This window comes from Nelusetta ayraudi, unplaced genomic scaffold (genome assembly GCF_046127955.1).
Source record: "Nelusetta ayraudi isolate G7.1 ecotype Tasmania unplaced genomic scaffold, CSIRO-AGI_Nayr_v1 ptg000170l, whole genome shotgun sequence".
In the NCBI taxonomy this organism is placed as follows: domain Eukaryota; kingdom Metazoa; phylum Chordata; class Actinopteri; order Tetraodontiformes; family Monacanthidae; genus Nelusetta; species Nelusetta ayraudi.
In genome coordinates, this window is record NW_027466220.1 from 627,950 (window position 1) to 645,275 (window position 17,326).

At 45.9% G+C, this 17,326-nt stretch overlaps 1 protein-coding gene across 1 annotated transcript in view; it reads right to left on the reverse strand.

Moving 5' to 3' along the window:
* Window positions 1–17,326, reverse strand: part of ccser1 (coiled-coil serine-rich protein 1) — a 104,860-nt gene that overhangs the window by 49,796 nt on the left and 37,738 nt on the right. Inside the window, exons 7-9 of the mRNA XM_076014696.1 lie at window positions 14,961–15,038; window positions 6,996–7,073; window positions 1,673–1,756 (exon numbers count right to left, since the gene is read on the reverse strand). Of these exons, the coding sequence (XP_075870811.1) occupies window positions 1,673–1,756; window positions 6,996–7,073; window positions 14,961–15,038 (240 nt within the window). The remainder of the gene's footprint in view (window positions 1–1,672; window positions 1,757–6,995; window positions 7,074–14,960; window positions 15,039–17,326) is intronic.

The following is a 17,326-nucleotide window of genomic DNA, read 5'->3' on the forward strand; positions in this document are numbered from 1 at the left end:
TGTAACTAGATTAGATTGGATTTGATAGAGCTTTACTGATCCTTTCAGACAGAGTCCTCAGGGAAATTAAAAATTCTATGTATGTAATATGTACTATTTGTGCATAGCATATATGTGGATATATACAGCATGAGTGTGTATGTTAGTATATGTATGTGCATAGGTAAATTAAATGTATGTTTTGTTCATACTAAGTCAGAAATATATCTATGTGACTATATGTTTCCTCTTCTTTTTTTAACTAACTGATAAACAGCAAGGGAGGAAGACTGTTGTTCATTCTTTAAGGATAAGGGGTGGAAGTTCATCAGTTACACTTATTCTCACTCCTTTTCAAATACTGATTCTATATCTTCTTCTTGTGTTCAAATGTTTTGTTTTAATTTTTTTTCTTTGTCTTCATATTCAAAATAAATGCTTCAATTAAATCAAATGGTGCAACGGCGATGGTGCAAGACAAGCTCAGGCTGAGGAGTCCACGGTGAAAAGAAAAAGGCAAACTGTACCAAAACCAGTGGCTCACAGTACGTATAGAAGGCTGGTAAAACTGCGCGGGGCCGAGACATAACTTCCCTGAGGTGGAAGGACTTTACAATGAAGGAGCCACGCTGCTCCCGTTTCTAACACGCCGAGCCATTTTTAGACAGTCATCCATTAAGTTGGCTGCGCTCCCATACTGTCGGGTCCCGGTGAAGCCGGAGAGGCCCGGTCGACCCAGCCACTCCTGCAGGTTGGATGCAGCACAGGAGCCCAGGAGCAGGTAGCGGACCACAGTGTGAAGGGTCTTTAGAAACGTCAGGGGTGGACTGGAAGCAGGAGCTCGGAGTGAAAGGATGCTTTTTCGCAAGGCTGGCTAAGAAAATATGGACAGGCGGCATAAAAAAAGAAAAAAGAAAGAAAAACGTCTGAGTGCAGTTAAAACGGAGAGGGAAACCGCTCCCAATTGAGGTGTTTGTGGTGATTGAGTTTAGCTGAATGGTAAAGTTATCTGACAGAATAGGAGGGGGTTTTTCTTCTCTCTTGCTCTTCCAAAAGGCCTGTCAAGCTGACAGAGCTGCAGAGGTTCGTGCGTAGGCGTGCACGTGTGTGTGTGTGTGTGGAAAAACCTCAAGTTGACTTGACCTCCTACACCCCTGTGACTCATGTGCTGGCTACTCCTCCCAAGGCCCATACAGGTTGGCCTCACACCTGAAAAGTCCTTTTCCTCCCTCCAGACTATCAAAGGACTAACAGGATGTAAGTTGCGCCATAGTTTGGGGCCTGAGACCATCGACTGTGGACCTTATTGCACATTTAATTTACGAATATGGTCTCATTCGATCATATCTCGATTACTCACCTTAGTTTTGATATAAATTGAGTGAAAACACTGGGTGCATTTGTAATGTAAGACTATTTAATTTAGCCTTTTTTTTTTTTTTGGTTTCTTTGACATTAGTTTGAATCAGTGGCTTCATTTTTATTTTTTTTTATGTTTTTTGTGTCGAAAAAAAAATCCCCCCAACTGCAATGAATAAGAGGTTGAGCAGGAACACATCGATCCCGTGTTTTCATGTGAAGCGCACAAGATGTTCCATGATCCAATGCCACAACAACTGTCGTAGGTTTTTTCAGTGTGTGTGCGTGTGTGTGTGTGTGTGTGCGTGTGTGTGTGTGTGTGCAACCGCACTACCTCGGGTCCCGTGTGGTCCGTCTGCGTGCTGCGGTCAGTCATCACTTGGCAGTCTTTCACACCGAGGGCAGCTTTGGCACTCTCCTGCATCCAAAAAAAACAAAAAAAAAAAAAAACAGCCAATCTCACAAGCCGTGTCCAACATCCCATGAAAAGGAACCAAAAAAGGAGGAAGGAGCGAGAGAGAAAAAAAACATCAAGACGGACAACATCTGAACAGCATGCGGCGGCTCTCCCAGCAGACTCTCACCTGTGCGCGGCGCTTGGAAAAACACGCTCGGGTGGCTATTAAAAACAAATAAATAATGAAAGTAATAAATAAATAAAATAAAATAAATAAACCGCTACGTCTCCAAGCAACATCTGCGAGGCATCTAGGCTTTTTTTTGTTTTTTCTCCACTCGGCTGCTTCTCCCCTGAAATTGAAGAAGGCCGTAAAAAACGGAGGTGGGGGCTGAACTGCAGTAAAACTCCCGCAGCCAAATATTGGAGAGGGGAACTCTGCTCAAAGTGCACCCGAAGAGTGGAATTCATAAAAAAAAAAAAAAAAAACAGTGACAGCCAGCGCTGGCCGACGAGCGAGAAAGGTCTTTCTAGGACATAATTAATAACTTTTCCTCTGGCAGATTTACACACGGAGTCGTCGAGGGGGAGAGAAGCAGCGTCGGCTCCCCTTCCCCCTCCCACTCCCCCCCCCCCGTCCTTCAAAAACACGGCGCCGCTACCTTGACCACCGCGAACCCGCCGACTCCGCTGTTGCCTCCCCGTGATTATTTTGGATGGAGGAAGATGGGAGGGGGGCGGGGGGTGGCAGGTTGCGAGTCCTTTGAACGAGAGGAGCCGCCCGACTCTTTATTTCCACCGGGAGCACTTTATGACGACGCCACTAATCATCCTGACACTCGCACCCTCCGCCGCTCAAGGGGAGAGGGAGAGGGACGGAGAAGTTGAAAAGTTGCAGGGTGTGAGGGTGAAATATTGAGAAATTCATTAACCTTGATTCGAATTAATCAACCGCATTAAGACGAGGGACAAGTAGGGGGGGGGGGGGTAATGTTGGAAAAAATTAAGAGGAAGTTAATTCAGAAATCCCACCGACGTCCAGTCCAGCTCCAGAAGAGAGCCGACGGTTGGAACCTGTTTTTGTCGAGCCTCCGAAAACACCCAGGAAGTGCGCGTGTTCTCTCTCTCTCTCTCTCTCTCTCTCTCTCTCTCTCTCTCTCTCTCTCTCTCTCTCTCTCTCTCTCTCTCTCTCTCTCTCTCTCTCTCTCTCTCTCTCACCCCACTCCCCTTCTTTTTGCGGTCGCTTCCCCTGAATTGGGAGTGAGGAGGGGGAGTGAGGAGGGGGGGGGGGACTCATAAAGAGTGACAGCCAGTGATGGCGGGCCAAGCTAGCAGGTACTTCTCGGAGATAATTAATAGGTTTTCTTGGCAGACCGGCCGGCGGAGGATGAGGCTTGGATGTGAGCCGCCCTCCGGTGCACTCCGAGCCGCAGCCGGCGGGTTCCAGGGCCGCGGCTTCACTGCGGAAACTTCGCAAGTTTCAAAGCAGGAACACGTGGCTCCGGATTAATAAAAAAAAAAAGAAAATCAGGTCGGCCAGTTGCGGCAAAACAGGAGACATTTTCAAAAAAGAACACTACTGACGGGAACATCCAGGCTGTGTTGGGCTGAAAATCATCACACACGCACGCACATAAAGAGAGACAGAGGAAAATATGTACATTCACTATAATGTACACGTTGGGAATAATGTAATGTTATGCTAACAAGCTAGCACAAATGGCTTCCTTGCTCCACTTTGGACCTAAAAATAAACGCAGTCCCCTTGTGACACCAGGAAATAAGATGAGAGTGCTTCAATTTCCAGCTTCTGTAGTCTCGTTAGTCAACAAAAAACAGATTTACAAAACGTGTTGCAGGAGTTTTCTTTTCTATTTTATTTCATTTTATTTCATTTTATTGTTTTAAGAGCCGGTGCCCGGTTCCACACTCGTATTCAGCTATATTGCTTCTGAGCAGTTTCTCTCTTATGCCGTTTTTTGTTTGTTTTTCTTCCAGAGTAAAGCCTCACCACACACAGCAGAATGTGAAACTGTAACATTTTGTTTGACACAAGGGTTGAATCTTTTTTTTTTTTTTTTTTTTTCACAAAAGTCAAAAAATATGCAGAAAAACAGTTGTGACTCTCCTCAACTTATATGAGGAAGAAGGAAAATAATCTTTGTTCAGGACGGGTTTGGTGTGGTCACAGCACAGAAAACTAAACGCGCTGTAACTGAAACCCTACCCACGTCTCACACGTCAAGTCAGTCTTTCTAACTCCATTTAAAAAATCACCGCCTGTTCTATAACATCTGGAGACGTGACGTTTGCAGCACGTGTTTAATCAGATCCCTTTTCAAAGGAAATAACGATTAAATATGAAAAGCGTTTCAGAACTAAGTCTGACCCAAATGCTTTAAAGATTCAAAGGCTCGACTGGTGTCAAGGAAGGCAGTGTTCAAAAAGACCGACTTGTTTTCTTTCTTGAAAGAAGAAAAGGAGAAGGGTAGTCAAGGAACTAAGTTCCTCTGGCTGCAGCAGGAGGGGGAAGGAGCTCATAAGCGTACTTTATTGATTTTCAGTACAAATTAAAAGTAACTGCTTTCTGTCGTTCCAGTGGTAATGTCACTGGAGCAGATGTTACAGCGTTAAACTGTAAAAGCCGGCTGTACTTGCAGGCGTGGCAGGATGTAGAAATCAATGTGGACCAAACGCAACTGGATTTTTAGCTTCACATTTAATCCCCAAATATTACAGTTCTGAGACAGCCGCGCAACTCCGTGCAACCCACTTTGCCTCACCTGCAACATGTCTTGTGTTGGCCACTTAGAATGCAAGGGCATCACGCAATGTAAATGTGTTTTTGACATTTCATTCAAACGGGTAAAAGATAAAACTAAAAATAAATAAAATATGTCCAATACTTAAGTATTTGTAGTCCTACCCCTTTCATTCTTTTTGAACAGTTAATCAAAGCATGCAGAGAGCCCTGAAAAAGGTCAACTGTTTATTTGATTATATTTTACAAATTCCCGTCCATTCCCATCTTATATCCATCCTAAATGTTGCTTGTGTACATTTGTTTGAAGCTACCTAGTGCTGTACATGTCCTCATGTCTTTCCTGCAGCTGTTCCACAGATTAACACAGTTTTCTGTTTGTACGTACATGCCGTTTCTTTGAGCGTACATATTCCCCCGAGATTGTGTCTATTTTTCCCTTATCTGAGACAACTTTTGAACGCCATGTGGTAACTGTGCGACCGTGAGCTTGAACACCAGTGGGCAACGTGCAGGTTGAGTGACAGACAGAGAGGGGAAGTCGCAGGCGATGGAAAAAGGAGGGGTGAGTGAGAGAGAGAGAGAGAGAGAGAGAGAGAGAAAAAAAAACGAGACGCAGGAGCCAAAACGCAATCAAACGGGACGTGAGTGAAAAACCCAGTCAGTGTGAACTGGCACCCCCTGCGACAGAGCCGCAACGCTGGCACTGTTACCCTGCTGAGGCCTGGCATCACTTCTGCATCACGTTGCTTTGATTGAACAGGTAACAAATTCCAGACTTGTGTGCGACAAATGATGACAAATGCCGCCTGCGCGGAGCCTGTTTTGCAGATGATCCAACAATCAGGTGGCCAATCGAGCAGAGGAGAGGAGAGGCATTCGCATCTGAATTCATCTGTTTCACGTGTAATCCGATCCTTTCAAATTCCCCAAAAAAACACCCGAAATGACTGGTTGTGGGCTCGCCATCGTGCCCTTGAGCAGAAACATATTTCTGCTGTCCTGGCTGGAGCGGAATCCCAATGGTTTGGCTGTTGCATTAACAAGGTGGGAACAGAAGGGTGAATTAACGAGGACAAAGAAGATGGGGCTTCGTCGCACTACAACCTGAGATATTTACGATGCGATTCAAAGACAACGTGAAGGGGTTGTGGCTCTTTCTTCCCTCCGTCTCTGCCTCGTCCTCCGCTGCACTCTGCCCAGTCGCACGCGCAGTAACAACCAGGAGAAATAAACCCGTCAAAGATCATTGCTCGGCTAAAGTGAAACAAACTTCTCTCTCTTGAAAATCTTTGTGGGTTTTTTCCCTCGCCTTCCCTCCTCCCCCTGCAGTTTTCTATAAAAAGGATTGTTTAACGCTCTTAAAAGAGAATAAAAATAAAAAGGCGCTTCAAAGCCAAAAATCGGTCTTTAATTTATAGCCGTAGCACAAATAATTCAAAAACAGTCAAGCTTTTTCAATTATTCATTTCAAAGATTAGAGGCGCAGAGAGGGAACGTTTGGCTGAGATAAAATTAGATGGCGAAATTAGACGAGCTCTCGATCAGTCACAAACAGGAGAGAACACGTTGACTGTCCACCGAGCTGACTCCATATCGCTGGAAGACAATTTAAATCGCGGTCACGTGCCAAAGATGGAAACCAGGGGTGAGCAAACTTTTTGACTCGTGGGCCAAAAAGGGTTCTAAAATTTGACAGAGGGGCCGGAGCAGGAGCAAATGGATGGGAGTGCTTTGGTGACCCACATCAAAGGAGGGAAAATATCTAATGGGATACGGAGTTCTTTAATGTCAATGGAAGGTGAACAAAAACATTACAACAAAATGTGTCTTTGAAGCCCCACGGCTCTTTATTGAAGTGACACTGGATGAAATACAGCGACTCTGTTACTTTTACTTCCTATTGTGATGACCCTCTCAAACTGTTCTGCCTCTTATCCCTCTGTGCGCCGGTGAGGAGGCGTGTCAGGAGAGATTGGTCACACCTGAATCTCTTTTCAATCCAGGCTCCTCCTCCTTTATAAAATGGCTGCCACCACAGCCATCTCTCTCTCTCTCTCTACACAGCAAGCAGGATGCTGGTTCGGGTTTGTTTGGTTGGTTGGGGGAAGGTTAATTTGGATCCACTGCTGACACCACGGATCTACATCCTTTATTTAATCCTTTTTGTTCATAGTTTTACTTTACTCAATAAATCCTTTGTTTAAATTAATTCAATTCTGTGTGGTCTCCCATCTTTTGTCTGAACGCAAACCTGGTTCATGACACTATTAATGTAATTTCTTCAAGTTTGGCGGGCCGGGTTAAAAAGCTTAATGGGCCGCATACAGCCTCCGTGCCGTAGTTTGCCCATGCCTGATTTAAACGTTCACATTACAGGTGGCACAAAGAGGAAAGGGTCAAAATAAAGGAAATTCCGTATTATTCCTTCACATTCAAACTCTCTCCTGCCCTTATTGTGCTTTCCTATGACGTGTCACAAAGACAAGTGGCACTTACCAGTTCACTCTGCAGCCTGAGAATCAGCTCGTCTTTCTCCTTCAGCTGCTGCAGCAAAGCCTCCTCCCTGTTGGGCTCCTGAGAAACAAGAAGACACCACGTTAGACACTTTCCTTCTCGGGACTCAGCGGGGGGAGAGGGGGGGGGGGCAGCCGTGATTCATCTGCCCGACCTGCCACCTTCCCGACGTGCACCGGCCTGAGAGGGGCGCCGGCGTGCCGGAGTGGTGCTCGAACGTGCGACTCTTTTGACTGTCCCCATAAATGTTTATGCGTGTTTGCGAGTACTTTATGTGCACCCATGAGCGCAGCTCGCCGGGTTTTTTGCGCGCGATAAAGTTGTCAGGCGGGCCGACGCGGGCCGACGATCTCTCCGTCTCGCTCGCCGAGTCTCCGGGAGCGCGGGGGGGCGAGGCACTTTAACGCGACCTTGTGCTGTCAGGGGATATTACTATAGGGAAGACGGAGCGGAGCAATGAAGGCAGGAGACAGATGACGCGGGAGAATAATAATAGTAATAAAAAAAACAACCCTGCCCTTACAGCACCTTGTGAAACAATAGCTGAAGTCCTCCAGCAGCAGCAGACTGTGGCCGTCTGACAGACTTAACTAACAGGATTGGGTAGGAGCGGGTGGGGGGGTTCCATTTAGCTGCATGGCAGTGACAGGAAGTGTCCCGATGTCACTGCGGACTTCAAACAACAGGTCTGACTGCTTTGCTTTGCTTCTTTATTTCAGCTGTGGCAGAGCAGAGGGACATGGGAACAGCAGCAGAGGCGGGGAGGAACAAAGTATTTGTAAAGTACAAATACTTCATTACTGTACTGAAGTAGATTTTTCTGGTGACTTTTTTACTTTTATTCCCTACATTTGTGCACAAATATATGCACTTTCTACTTCTTATACTGGGAAGACATGCCTGCAGCTTTTGTGTTTAAAAGTGTTTAAATTATAAAAAAAATTCTGTTAAGTTTAGTCAATCCTATTAGCACATGTACATTCAGACACACAAAGAACCACGCAGTGTTGAATCAAAAAGAGCAGGCTGAAGCAATGAAGCCTATATTTGCCTACCCTTTCAAGTAATTCCCGTCAGTCGCCTTGTCTTGTGATTATATGTTTTTAAGCCGCTGGAATCACTGAGGTAAAAAGAAACAAAAAAATGACTCTCTCAATCCGACTCTCAAACAAAGGAGAAAGTTGCGACGCTATCTCCAGGTGCTGGGCCCTGCGCTGAGTGAAGGTTAAAGACCAAAATGTGTACAGCCGGGCTCCAGACAATGGCCTTATCATTTACATATTCAACCCAAAGTGACAAGGTGGATATAAGAGGCTCCGGCGGGGGCAGAGAGAAACTAGAAGAAAGAAAAGTGGAGCGGGAGGAAGAAGACGGAGCGATAAGACGGAGGGAGAGAATGGCGTGACAAACAGACGACAGACAGATGGTCATTACCTCTTCAAGGACATAAAAGCGGGAGGCTGATGGGGGGGGGGTAGGGGGGGGTGAGATAACGGCGAGGGAGGACGGTGCATGTGCCGGAGAAGAGGGGGGAGAGGAGGAGGGGAGAGAAAGGACGGAGAGAGCCCGAGGCGGCGCAGGAGCGTGATGGTCGCGGAGACCGCGGGGAGCCATCTAGCTAAAGGACAGACAGGAAGTGAGGAGGAGGCCGCGGGGAGGCACCGCGGCGCTCGCGCACACAACTCCATCCTCCAAATGACCTCGGCGGGCTCACCCGCGGCGAGCCCGCCATCCAGATTAACGTCGAGCGCAGCAAATACCAGTCGAGACGACGTTGATGAAGCCACACGTGTTGCCGTTATGTCAGCGCGCAGGAGCCCCTCCTGCTCGCTGAGCAGGGGGCAGACGAGGTGGGAAACAAGGACGCGTGTGGTCCCGCCAGCAGCAGGAAGAGGGCGCTGGTTGTCGCCCTTCGCCTTCGGGTTCCCAGCAACCAGGAAATACTAGCAAGGGCGCCCCTGCGATGGGAAGACTGAGATAGAGCCCCTCTCCGACCGCGAGATGGCGTTCAGAGGGCAAAGGTCACGAACCAGCAAAGCCTGAGGCGTCACGGAGGCGTCAAGGGTGGAAAAAAATTCAATTACTGCAGGTAACATGATGACGAGCTGGGAAAGGGTTTCGGGATTCAATGTTTTGAGCAAAACAGACGGTTGAATAAAAGTTTAAACATTTTTTTATCCAATTTTAAGAAAGTTGTAAATTAGGTAAAACTCTGCAGGTGAAAATCCGTGACACATCAATAACTACTACTAACTACTACTAATTACTTCTTTAAGGAGTTGAAATGTGAATTTTTCAAGGTTTTTTATGTCAGACCACTTCCTGAGACTTTTTGGATATTGACAACATCAAAAAATTCAAATTCCATTCTGGCATCAAACATACATCTATTGCAAAGGTGACAGTGGGACCAACTGAACCAAGTAAATAAATAAATAAATAAATAAATAAAAACTTCCCTCACAGAAAAATCGGTGTTTTCTACTCATTATTAAAACGTTTTTAGGACTAACACAAATGAAGAAGATATATTATCAATAAACACTTGAAAGGTTTTTGCCGAAAGATTTTATCTTTACCCGTCCAGTGAGGAATGAAAACAAGGCGACTCTGACTCGGCTGTCGACACCAAGCTGCTTTACATTTCAGACAGAGGAAAGCAGGAACCTGTGGCTGAAACTAAAGAAGTGCGCTGAAGTCAGGCAGGAATTTTAATTTTCGACGGGACTGGAAGAAAATCATTGAAATCACTGAAGAGAAGCGGTGTGATTTGGAATGAGGATGGGGCCACTCGAGCTCGCAATCAGCTGCAGATTTAAGAGGGCGTGAAACTTCATTACACTCGCCTTGTTCAAACAAATTACCCAATTTGTTAACTTAAAAGATAAATTGGGAGAAACACGGGTTGTTTTGCTTCCGTGTCCGCGCTGTCCGTGTTTTCCATTTGTCAAATCGCCCATTTCACAACATCATTAAATGCACCGTGCTTATTATCCTGACACCGGCCTACCAGAGGTCAATTTATAACTTCACGCCTCATAAACGCCGGCGATGCAGGGATCGTAAAAGGAGGCTCGTCACCTTTGAGAGCGCTGCCGCATTTTCCACCGATTCGCTTTTGCTGCACCTCATCGAGAACTCGGAGGCAAGAGAAACAATTAAACAAACCAAACTACCGAGTCCGGATGACGACAACGAGGACTGATCTGACGAGCTGAGCTGAGAGGCTCGCAGCTACTGTATGAAGAGGGCTCGAGTTCAAACGAGGTCAGTAGCTGGATGTGAGGTAGCTGTTTATAACGGCGCCTCCTATTCAGCTAATTTAATTAATGCAGACAAACTAACAGCCACGATTTCCTGATTAGAAAATCTATTAAAAAAAGAAGAGAGAGAGACTCACTCTGTCCTCGTTCTATTAGCGACGCGTTGATTGAGTAGATTACAAATACATACATGCTGGAGAGGCAGAGGCCACTCGTCACTTCTTTGCAAGAAATCCATAATAATAATTATTAGTTTAAAATTAGAACTTTGTGATGTCACAAAGGGCACTGATAACTCTTTGAAGTTGATGACAACAACACCAGCCAGGCGTTTCTTCAAGGCCGCCTTCATGTTGTGCCCGTCCACATGCAAAAGGTGCAAAAGCGTGGAGGCTGCAAACAGAGGGCTAAATTTGTAATAGAATTTCCTGAGTTTGTTTTCTTTTTTTTTTTTTTTTTATCAACTAAAGGTCTGAAAATGTGATAAGATATCTTCACTTAGATGTGATGGCCATGATGACTTTTACACATTAGTATAGTGCAAATTTAAACAAATGCATAAGAGGATTTCCAAAAACAACAAAACAAGTAGTAACTAAGTGAAAGTATTTCAGCAGCGTAAGGGACCAGGGAGGCAGCACCCTTTTCCCCAACTCCATTAAAAACTCGTTAACACTTTTCTCTCAGACCCATACATAGATAACAAACTCTTTTTTTTTTTTTCTTCCGTAGATTCCAAATATAGGACGGCGGCCCTTGTTGTGGTTTGATGATGCCTTTTATGACCAACTTTCCAAACTATGATTAATGACTCAACTGCTTTCAAACTTCATGGCCAAAACCAGCATTAATTCACCGCGCTGAGCAGCCGATTCTGCCTCTCACTGCTGTGCACAGTGACGGGTGGTGGTGTTGGGGGCGGGGGCGACAGAGGTGTGAAAAAAGGCAGAGGTAATGAGGGTGGTGATTGGGTCACATCATCAGGACTGCATGTTAAAATCACCGTGACCTTTGGCGCCTGCCTCAGTCAATTAGCTCAAGCGGTGGAAAAAAATAATAATAATAATCCAATAAGTGGGGCCACTCGCCTCCTGAGCAGGAAGCCAACCAGGAAGTGTTTGGCTGTACTGAGCCATACGTGGCATATCACGAGGCTGCAAGAATGATTTCTAAACCCCGCCTCCCCTCCCGAAAAAAGTTTTCTTGTGCTATTGTAGGGACTGGGATATTGAATGTGAAATGTTATCGAAGCAACCTGTTCCGAAACAACTTCCCTTAATTAGCAAGGAAGTCTATGTGCTCACTGGGGGAATTAAACCTTTTTCAAATCAGAGCGACTGCACGAAAGGGTTTGATGGAAGCAGGTTTGCCAAATTAAATTCCACAGAGCCAATATTTAGCACATTGGTGTGGCCGTGTGCGCTGACTCTCCGTGTGCGCGCACACATTTGATTAACATCACTTTGTCTTTGGCGTCTTCAGCGGTTTGTTGGCGTTGTCTGCCCTTCTACCTGAACAATTACCGGAGCTTTTAAGAGACGCGAGAGACAAAGAAAATCCGCTTTTATGCGGTGTCAAAGCGACGGAAGAAAAGGCACGGCGAGGAACGGACAGCTGGCGGAGAGGAGAGGAGAGGAGAGGAGAGGGCGCCGCAGCCTCTCGTTCGCACGTTCGCACGCCCGACTTTGTGGCAGCGGGGGTGAGAAAGCGACCGTCTTTGCTGTTAGGAAGCGAGTGCCTTGGTTCTAAAGGTTGTCATGAACTGGTGAGAGGAGGGACAGTCTGTTTGGCCGCTTTTTAGAAAGGAAGGAGGGAAGAGAAAGAGAGAGAGAATGAAAGAAAGAAAGAAGTTTGAGAAATAATGTTCATCATGAAACTCTCAGCATGGTGTGTCATCAAAATTGTCCCCTCATCACTTGAAACTATACTATGTACATTTTACTGCATCAGAGTTATTGTACATTTCTATTTGGGCCGAGGCAGAGATAGCATCGACACCATTCGACAGTCATTCAGCACACAGAAAATTGCTGTGTGGGACTTTTTTTTTTTTTTTTTTTTTTTTTTCTCACTTTGAACGCACCTCCAGCGTGTTGAAGGCTTCTGAAATACACCAGGCACTAAAACTGGGACAAAATCCGACAAAAAAAAAAAAAAAAAAAGTCCTATGAATCGCTGTCTAAATTAAAGTAGGACGCACTATGACACTGCAGCCTCTCAGGTGGCTAACCGACGATTATTTTTACACCCGCCGCCGAGTTGTTTGCCGGGGCCCCCGCTCTGCCACTTCCTCCGTCTTTTCTCTCTTCACTCCCCCATGCTCCGCTGCGTCATTACAGGTAAATTAACAGAAACGCAATCTGCCAAACGCACACCGTCGACAGGTCAACCTCGTTCATCCCGAACGCCTCATCTCGAGGAGGAAGGCCGCACTTCACAGCCCCAATCTCCTTTCACGTCCTTCCCTCGCCGTTATTCTCTCACTCTCTGAGCCTGCAGCTCTGTCAAGAGGTTAGCCTCGCTGCCTCCCACCTTCTTACTCACTCTGCTCTCTATATATTTAGTGTATGTATACACAGACACACACACACACACGCGCTTCTCTTCTCCCTCTACCTGCTTCCACCTCCTGCTTAATAACCCCAATACGTCCGACGCCTGCCGCTCCTTACATGTAACGTGGCGCAGACTGGGATATTAGAGTGGAGAGTTGCCGCGTCAGTTAACAGCCCGACAGAATACTTTCCAAAGTTTCCCCTCAGCAGCTCATTTTTCAGCCATCATCCTTGAAGGAGAATTCTGTCCAGATTGTCTAAATCACTCGGCAAGACCAGCTGGTGCTTGTTTTTTGGGGTTTTTTTTTCACTTCAATAATACTTGGCATACATATATTTTAGTGATCTGGTGCACAGCTCTTCTTATGACAAACCAAGAAATAAGGAAGAAACAAATCCAAAACAAAACAAAACAAGGTTTTGTGTCTTTTATAGCAGGTTGAAACTTTTTACTGAAACTTAATATTGGTGTTATATGCTTATATATTTAGATGAAATGTTTAAAAAAAAAAATGCAGAAAAGCTCAGGAAATATAATCTGCAGGCGATGATGATGTTTGTTTTCTTGAATTCCTTCTTGGCTTTCTTTCTCTTCAAGCATATTAGTTTGGTTGGATTTTCATTAACTGCACAATTTACTCTGTTGCTTGATATGTTTGTCCCAGAATTCATTCTTGCCACGCGGGCTTGCTGCGTCCCGCCCCACATTAGTCAGGTCCTTCCTTATCGTCCTTGTGCCTCCAATACCACATGTAGGTCCAGAAAGAGGGCAAGCATTAACACCCCTCTCTCCCTCTCTCCCTCTCTCTCTCACACACACACACACACGCACTCACACACACACACACACACACACACACACACACACACACACACACCGATTTAAAAATAAATCCACACCACAGGCAGTCATGCTAAATATTTGCTGGCAGTTTGTTTTACTCTGAACTTTGCTTAAAGCAATGACAAAAAGAAAAAAATAAAAATAAAAAAATCTATATATATATATATCTCGCTAAACCTTTAGGGCCCTGCAGATCAATACCACAGCAGCGTCGGATTTAACGGGGGACACTCGTCGCTAACAAGAAGACCGCCAGACTAAATCCCAGAAAAATCTGGACAAATGCCCCTTCGCGCACGCACACACGCAAAAACACACACACACCCACCTTGCAGATTAATAACCCCATTTACACTGCGCAGGTCAGACGGTCGCGGCACACAAATCGATATTTGTCTCCCCTTCTCTTCGTCCCATTTGAACTTTTGCTTCGTTGTTGCTATTACATGGTTACGACCATATTGCTTTTGTTAATACAAGTGATGGCAGGAGGACTAACCCTAGAGCAGTAGCAGCAGAAGAAGTACTAGTAGTCAAAGTAGTAGCACTCAAAGCAGTACCAGCAGTACTGGAGCAGTGGTGTAACAGTAGTGCTAACAGTAGTGGTAGTGGTTGAAATAATAGCTGTGGCAGTCACGTTTGGAGTCGTACTCGGAGAAGCAGTAGCAGCAGGTTTACATTTTACTTCAGTTTATTGAGTTACAATGTGAAAAAGTCCCCCCAGTGTTCATTATTGTGCCAAGGACATAGTTTGATTTTCTTTAATTAGAGGCTGACCACGGTCCTATTCCAATTACATTTCCTCTCCGCGTGCCGTTCGAGCAGCAGGCTCCCGCCACATGTTTTGCATTGAGTGGTTTTTTTTTTTGGATGAGCGATGAGTCACCGTGTAAAAACACGCAAAGCTGCGGACGGCGGCGTGTGTGCGGTCAGGCGACGAGACCGCGACTGTCATCATCGCCACAGCGGTTAATGCTTCGGTTGGAGCGAGGAAATGAAAATGAAACAACTCCCATCACGTTCCACCCACTCAGTGATTTGAAGACATCCTGGGTCACTTTCTGACCCGACGTGAATCCACACCAGCGCCTGAAAAAACAAACCTCTGGCCAACCACAGCAAGGACGGCATCGTAAGACCTTCCCTCACTGTTCAGTGCAAGACTTGGCGGGTTCAAAGTCGCTGCCAGGTGGCACTATCATTGGTCCAAAGTCATTCAGAGTTAGATTTTTCTTCAAAACACAAAAAGCTTTACAAAGCGACAAAATAACAGGCGTGAGGCTACCTTCCATGGGAGGGACTTCTCGCTGCAAGGGCTTATGGGTAGAGACTGGAGGCTGCTGGCGGGGCTCGTCTCCGTGCTCTGCAACAAAACATGAGAACATAAAGAGGTTATTTTAAGTTTAGGGTTGGTTTTTTTTTGTTTGTTTTTTTTGTTATGTCAGGCAACAACCAACAGCGTTTCAGCGATATATAGAACAAACCATTTTCCAAATGAACTCCTGTAAACCCAACCATCACGCAGGAAGAAATCCCTCAAGTAAACCTCGGCATCTCTTTTCTGAAGAAACTGCCTCCTCGCGCTCTGACTGCGTCACCTCCAAGGTCCCCGTGTCAAGTGAGCTTCACTAATGTGTTGTAACAGTGCGTCTGCAGCCTGCCACTGAACCCCCCAGAGAGGGGAAAAGTCTCTGCCTGTCCTGCTTGTGCCACGGCTGTGGAAATGAGCCTGTTGTGATGTCACAGAGGGCAGCCAAAGCTCTTCTTTTTTTAGGGGGGATAATTAATCACACGGGGCGGCGCCACTCAGGTTCCAAGATGAAAAGTAAATTTGTGAAAACAGATATAATATGCAGCCTTTGAAAAACGCAGCTTTGGGAATCGAGCAGAAATCATTGCCGACAGCAGAAGCCTTGGAGCGTGTTGAAGTGTGATCTCACTGCAGAGGGCAATTTAACATCAATGCGGCGTTCACTTCTGCACAGAGAGGAATAAAGGGGGTCAACGTACATGTGCAAGCACGGCCGCCGACGTGCAGGACTGCAGAGAAAAATAAGCCTTTCATCCTAATGAATTTAACAGTGTTCAAAAGGCAACAGGCAACATGTCAGTTGTCGCTTGGGTTGCTTAAAAAGCGCAGACGCTGCTCCGGATGTCACCTGGGAGGACTTGAGCGCGGGGCAGATGGTAAAGAGGCAGAGATAAAGTCCTCAGCCAGGCCTGCTGGTATCTGAAGGTGATAATTCATGCTAAGCACACAACGCCGCAAACCTGGAGTTAAATACATGTTCGACACACCTTCCCACATCAGGTCTTTTTTTTTTTTACCATCTGCTTCCCCCTCTCGGAAGTTTACAGGAAAGCTAACACTTTGGGAAAGATGATTATTTTGCGTATGTTTGACCAACTGTCCGGGTTTTTTTATTTATTTATTTATCTATTTATTTTTTCGGAAGGCAGCTCAGAGTTGCATCAACTCAGAAACCCTTTGCTCGGCACAAATTTGATGGTTTATTGGTCTGGCTGACCTTTAACAAAAAAAAAAAGCTTCAGCTATCAGAATTACACGTACGCCATAGCATCCGCCACTCAATATGCCACCTGTGGATCAATGCCTTCCTCCATGTGGACAGACAGCCACACGCACGCACGCACGCACGCACGCACCCACGCACGCACGCACTCTTTAAGGTCACCTCTGCCCCGCAGGCCGTTCCCATCCAACTGTCCCCACAATTAGCTGTGGTTCATAAAAAACACCGTTAAGCTTCAGAATGACAAAGAGCTTCCTGGAAGCTGCGGATGTGTTCACCTGCACTAAATAAAAGGGAGATGATGAATGGCCCCGGGGCAGTAAAACAGTTTTTCAGGGTTTTTTATTTATTTATTTATTTATTTATGATTATTTTTCTTTTGTATAAACCTTTTATCACATTCACACATCAGGTTAATAATAGAAAAATAAAAAAGGAAAATCATCAAAGAATTCCAGGGGCTTTGACGGAAAACCGTTGGTGCTGACATTTGGATTTTAATCGGCTGGCATTAGCAGCAAACTGGAGCTCGGTTGGTCTGAAATACCAACTCTGCTCAGGTATTTTTAATGATCCGCAGGCCTGGGAAATTCTCATGTTCAACATTAACCGATGGCGGCAGGTAGCGTGTTTGCCAGGGGGGAAATGAAAAAAGTGAGTCCTTAACTAGCTGCAAACTCGACACTTTTCAAAAGCCAGCAGCCGGTCGCCATGGAAATAAACGGCACCGGCGAGCGACGTGCGAGGAAAACCAGCATTTAAAATAACAAAAAACCAGCGCTCTATCGATCATATCTGCAGCCGTCACCGCCGACGCTAAGCTGCTGAAGAGATTCGGTGGAGGCAGAAAGATCAAGCTGTGTTTTCTCCAAGTCAAGTCGCTGCGAATCAACAAGATGGAGGGAGCCGCCGCGGAGGGGGACGCTAACTGGGCCGGACAGCGCTGCGGCTGAGGCTCCCTGACAAATGGCAGCGCAAAGCGGTCTTTGTTCGGATTCCGGTGCCGACGTTGACGAATGGGACGGCGGCGTCGGTGCCGTTAACTGCGTGCGTGGATGGTGACATTTAAAGTAAATAAATAAATAAATAAATAAAACCGTTCCTCGACTGCAACCGA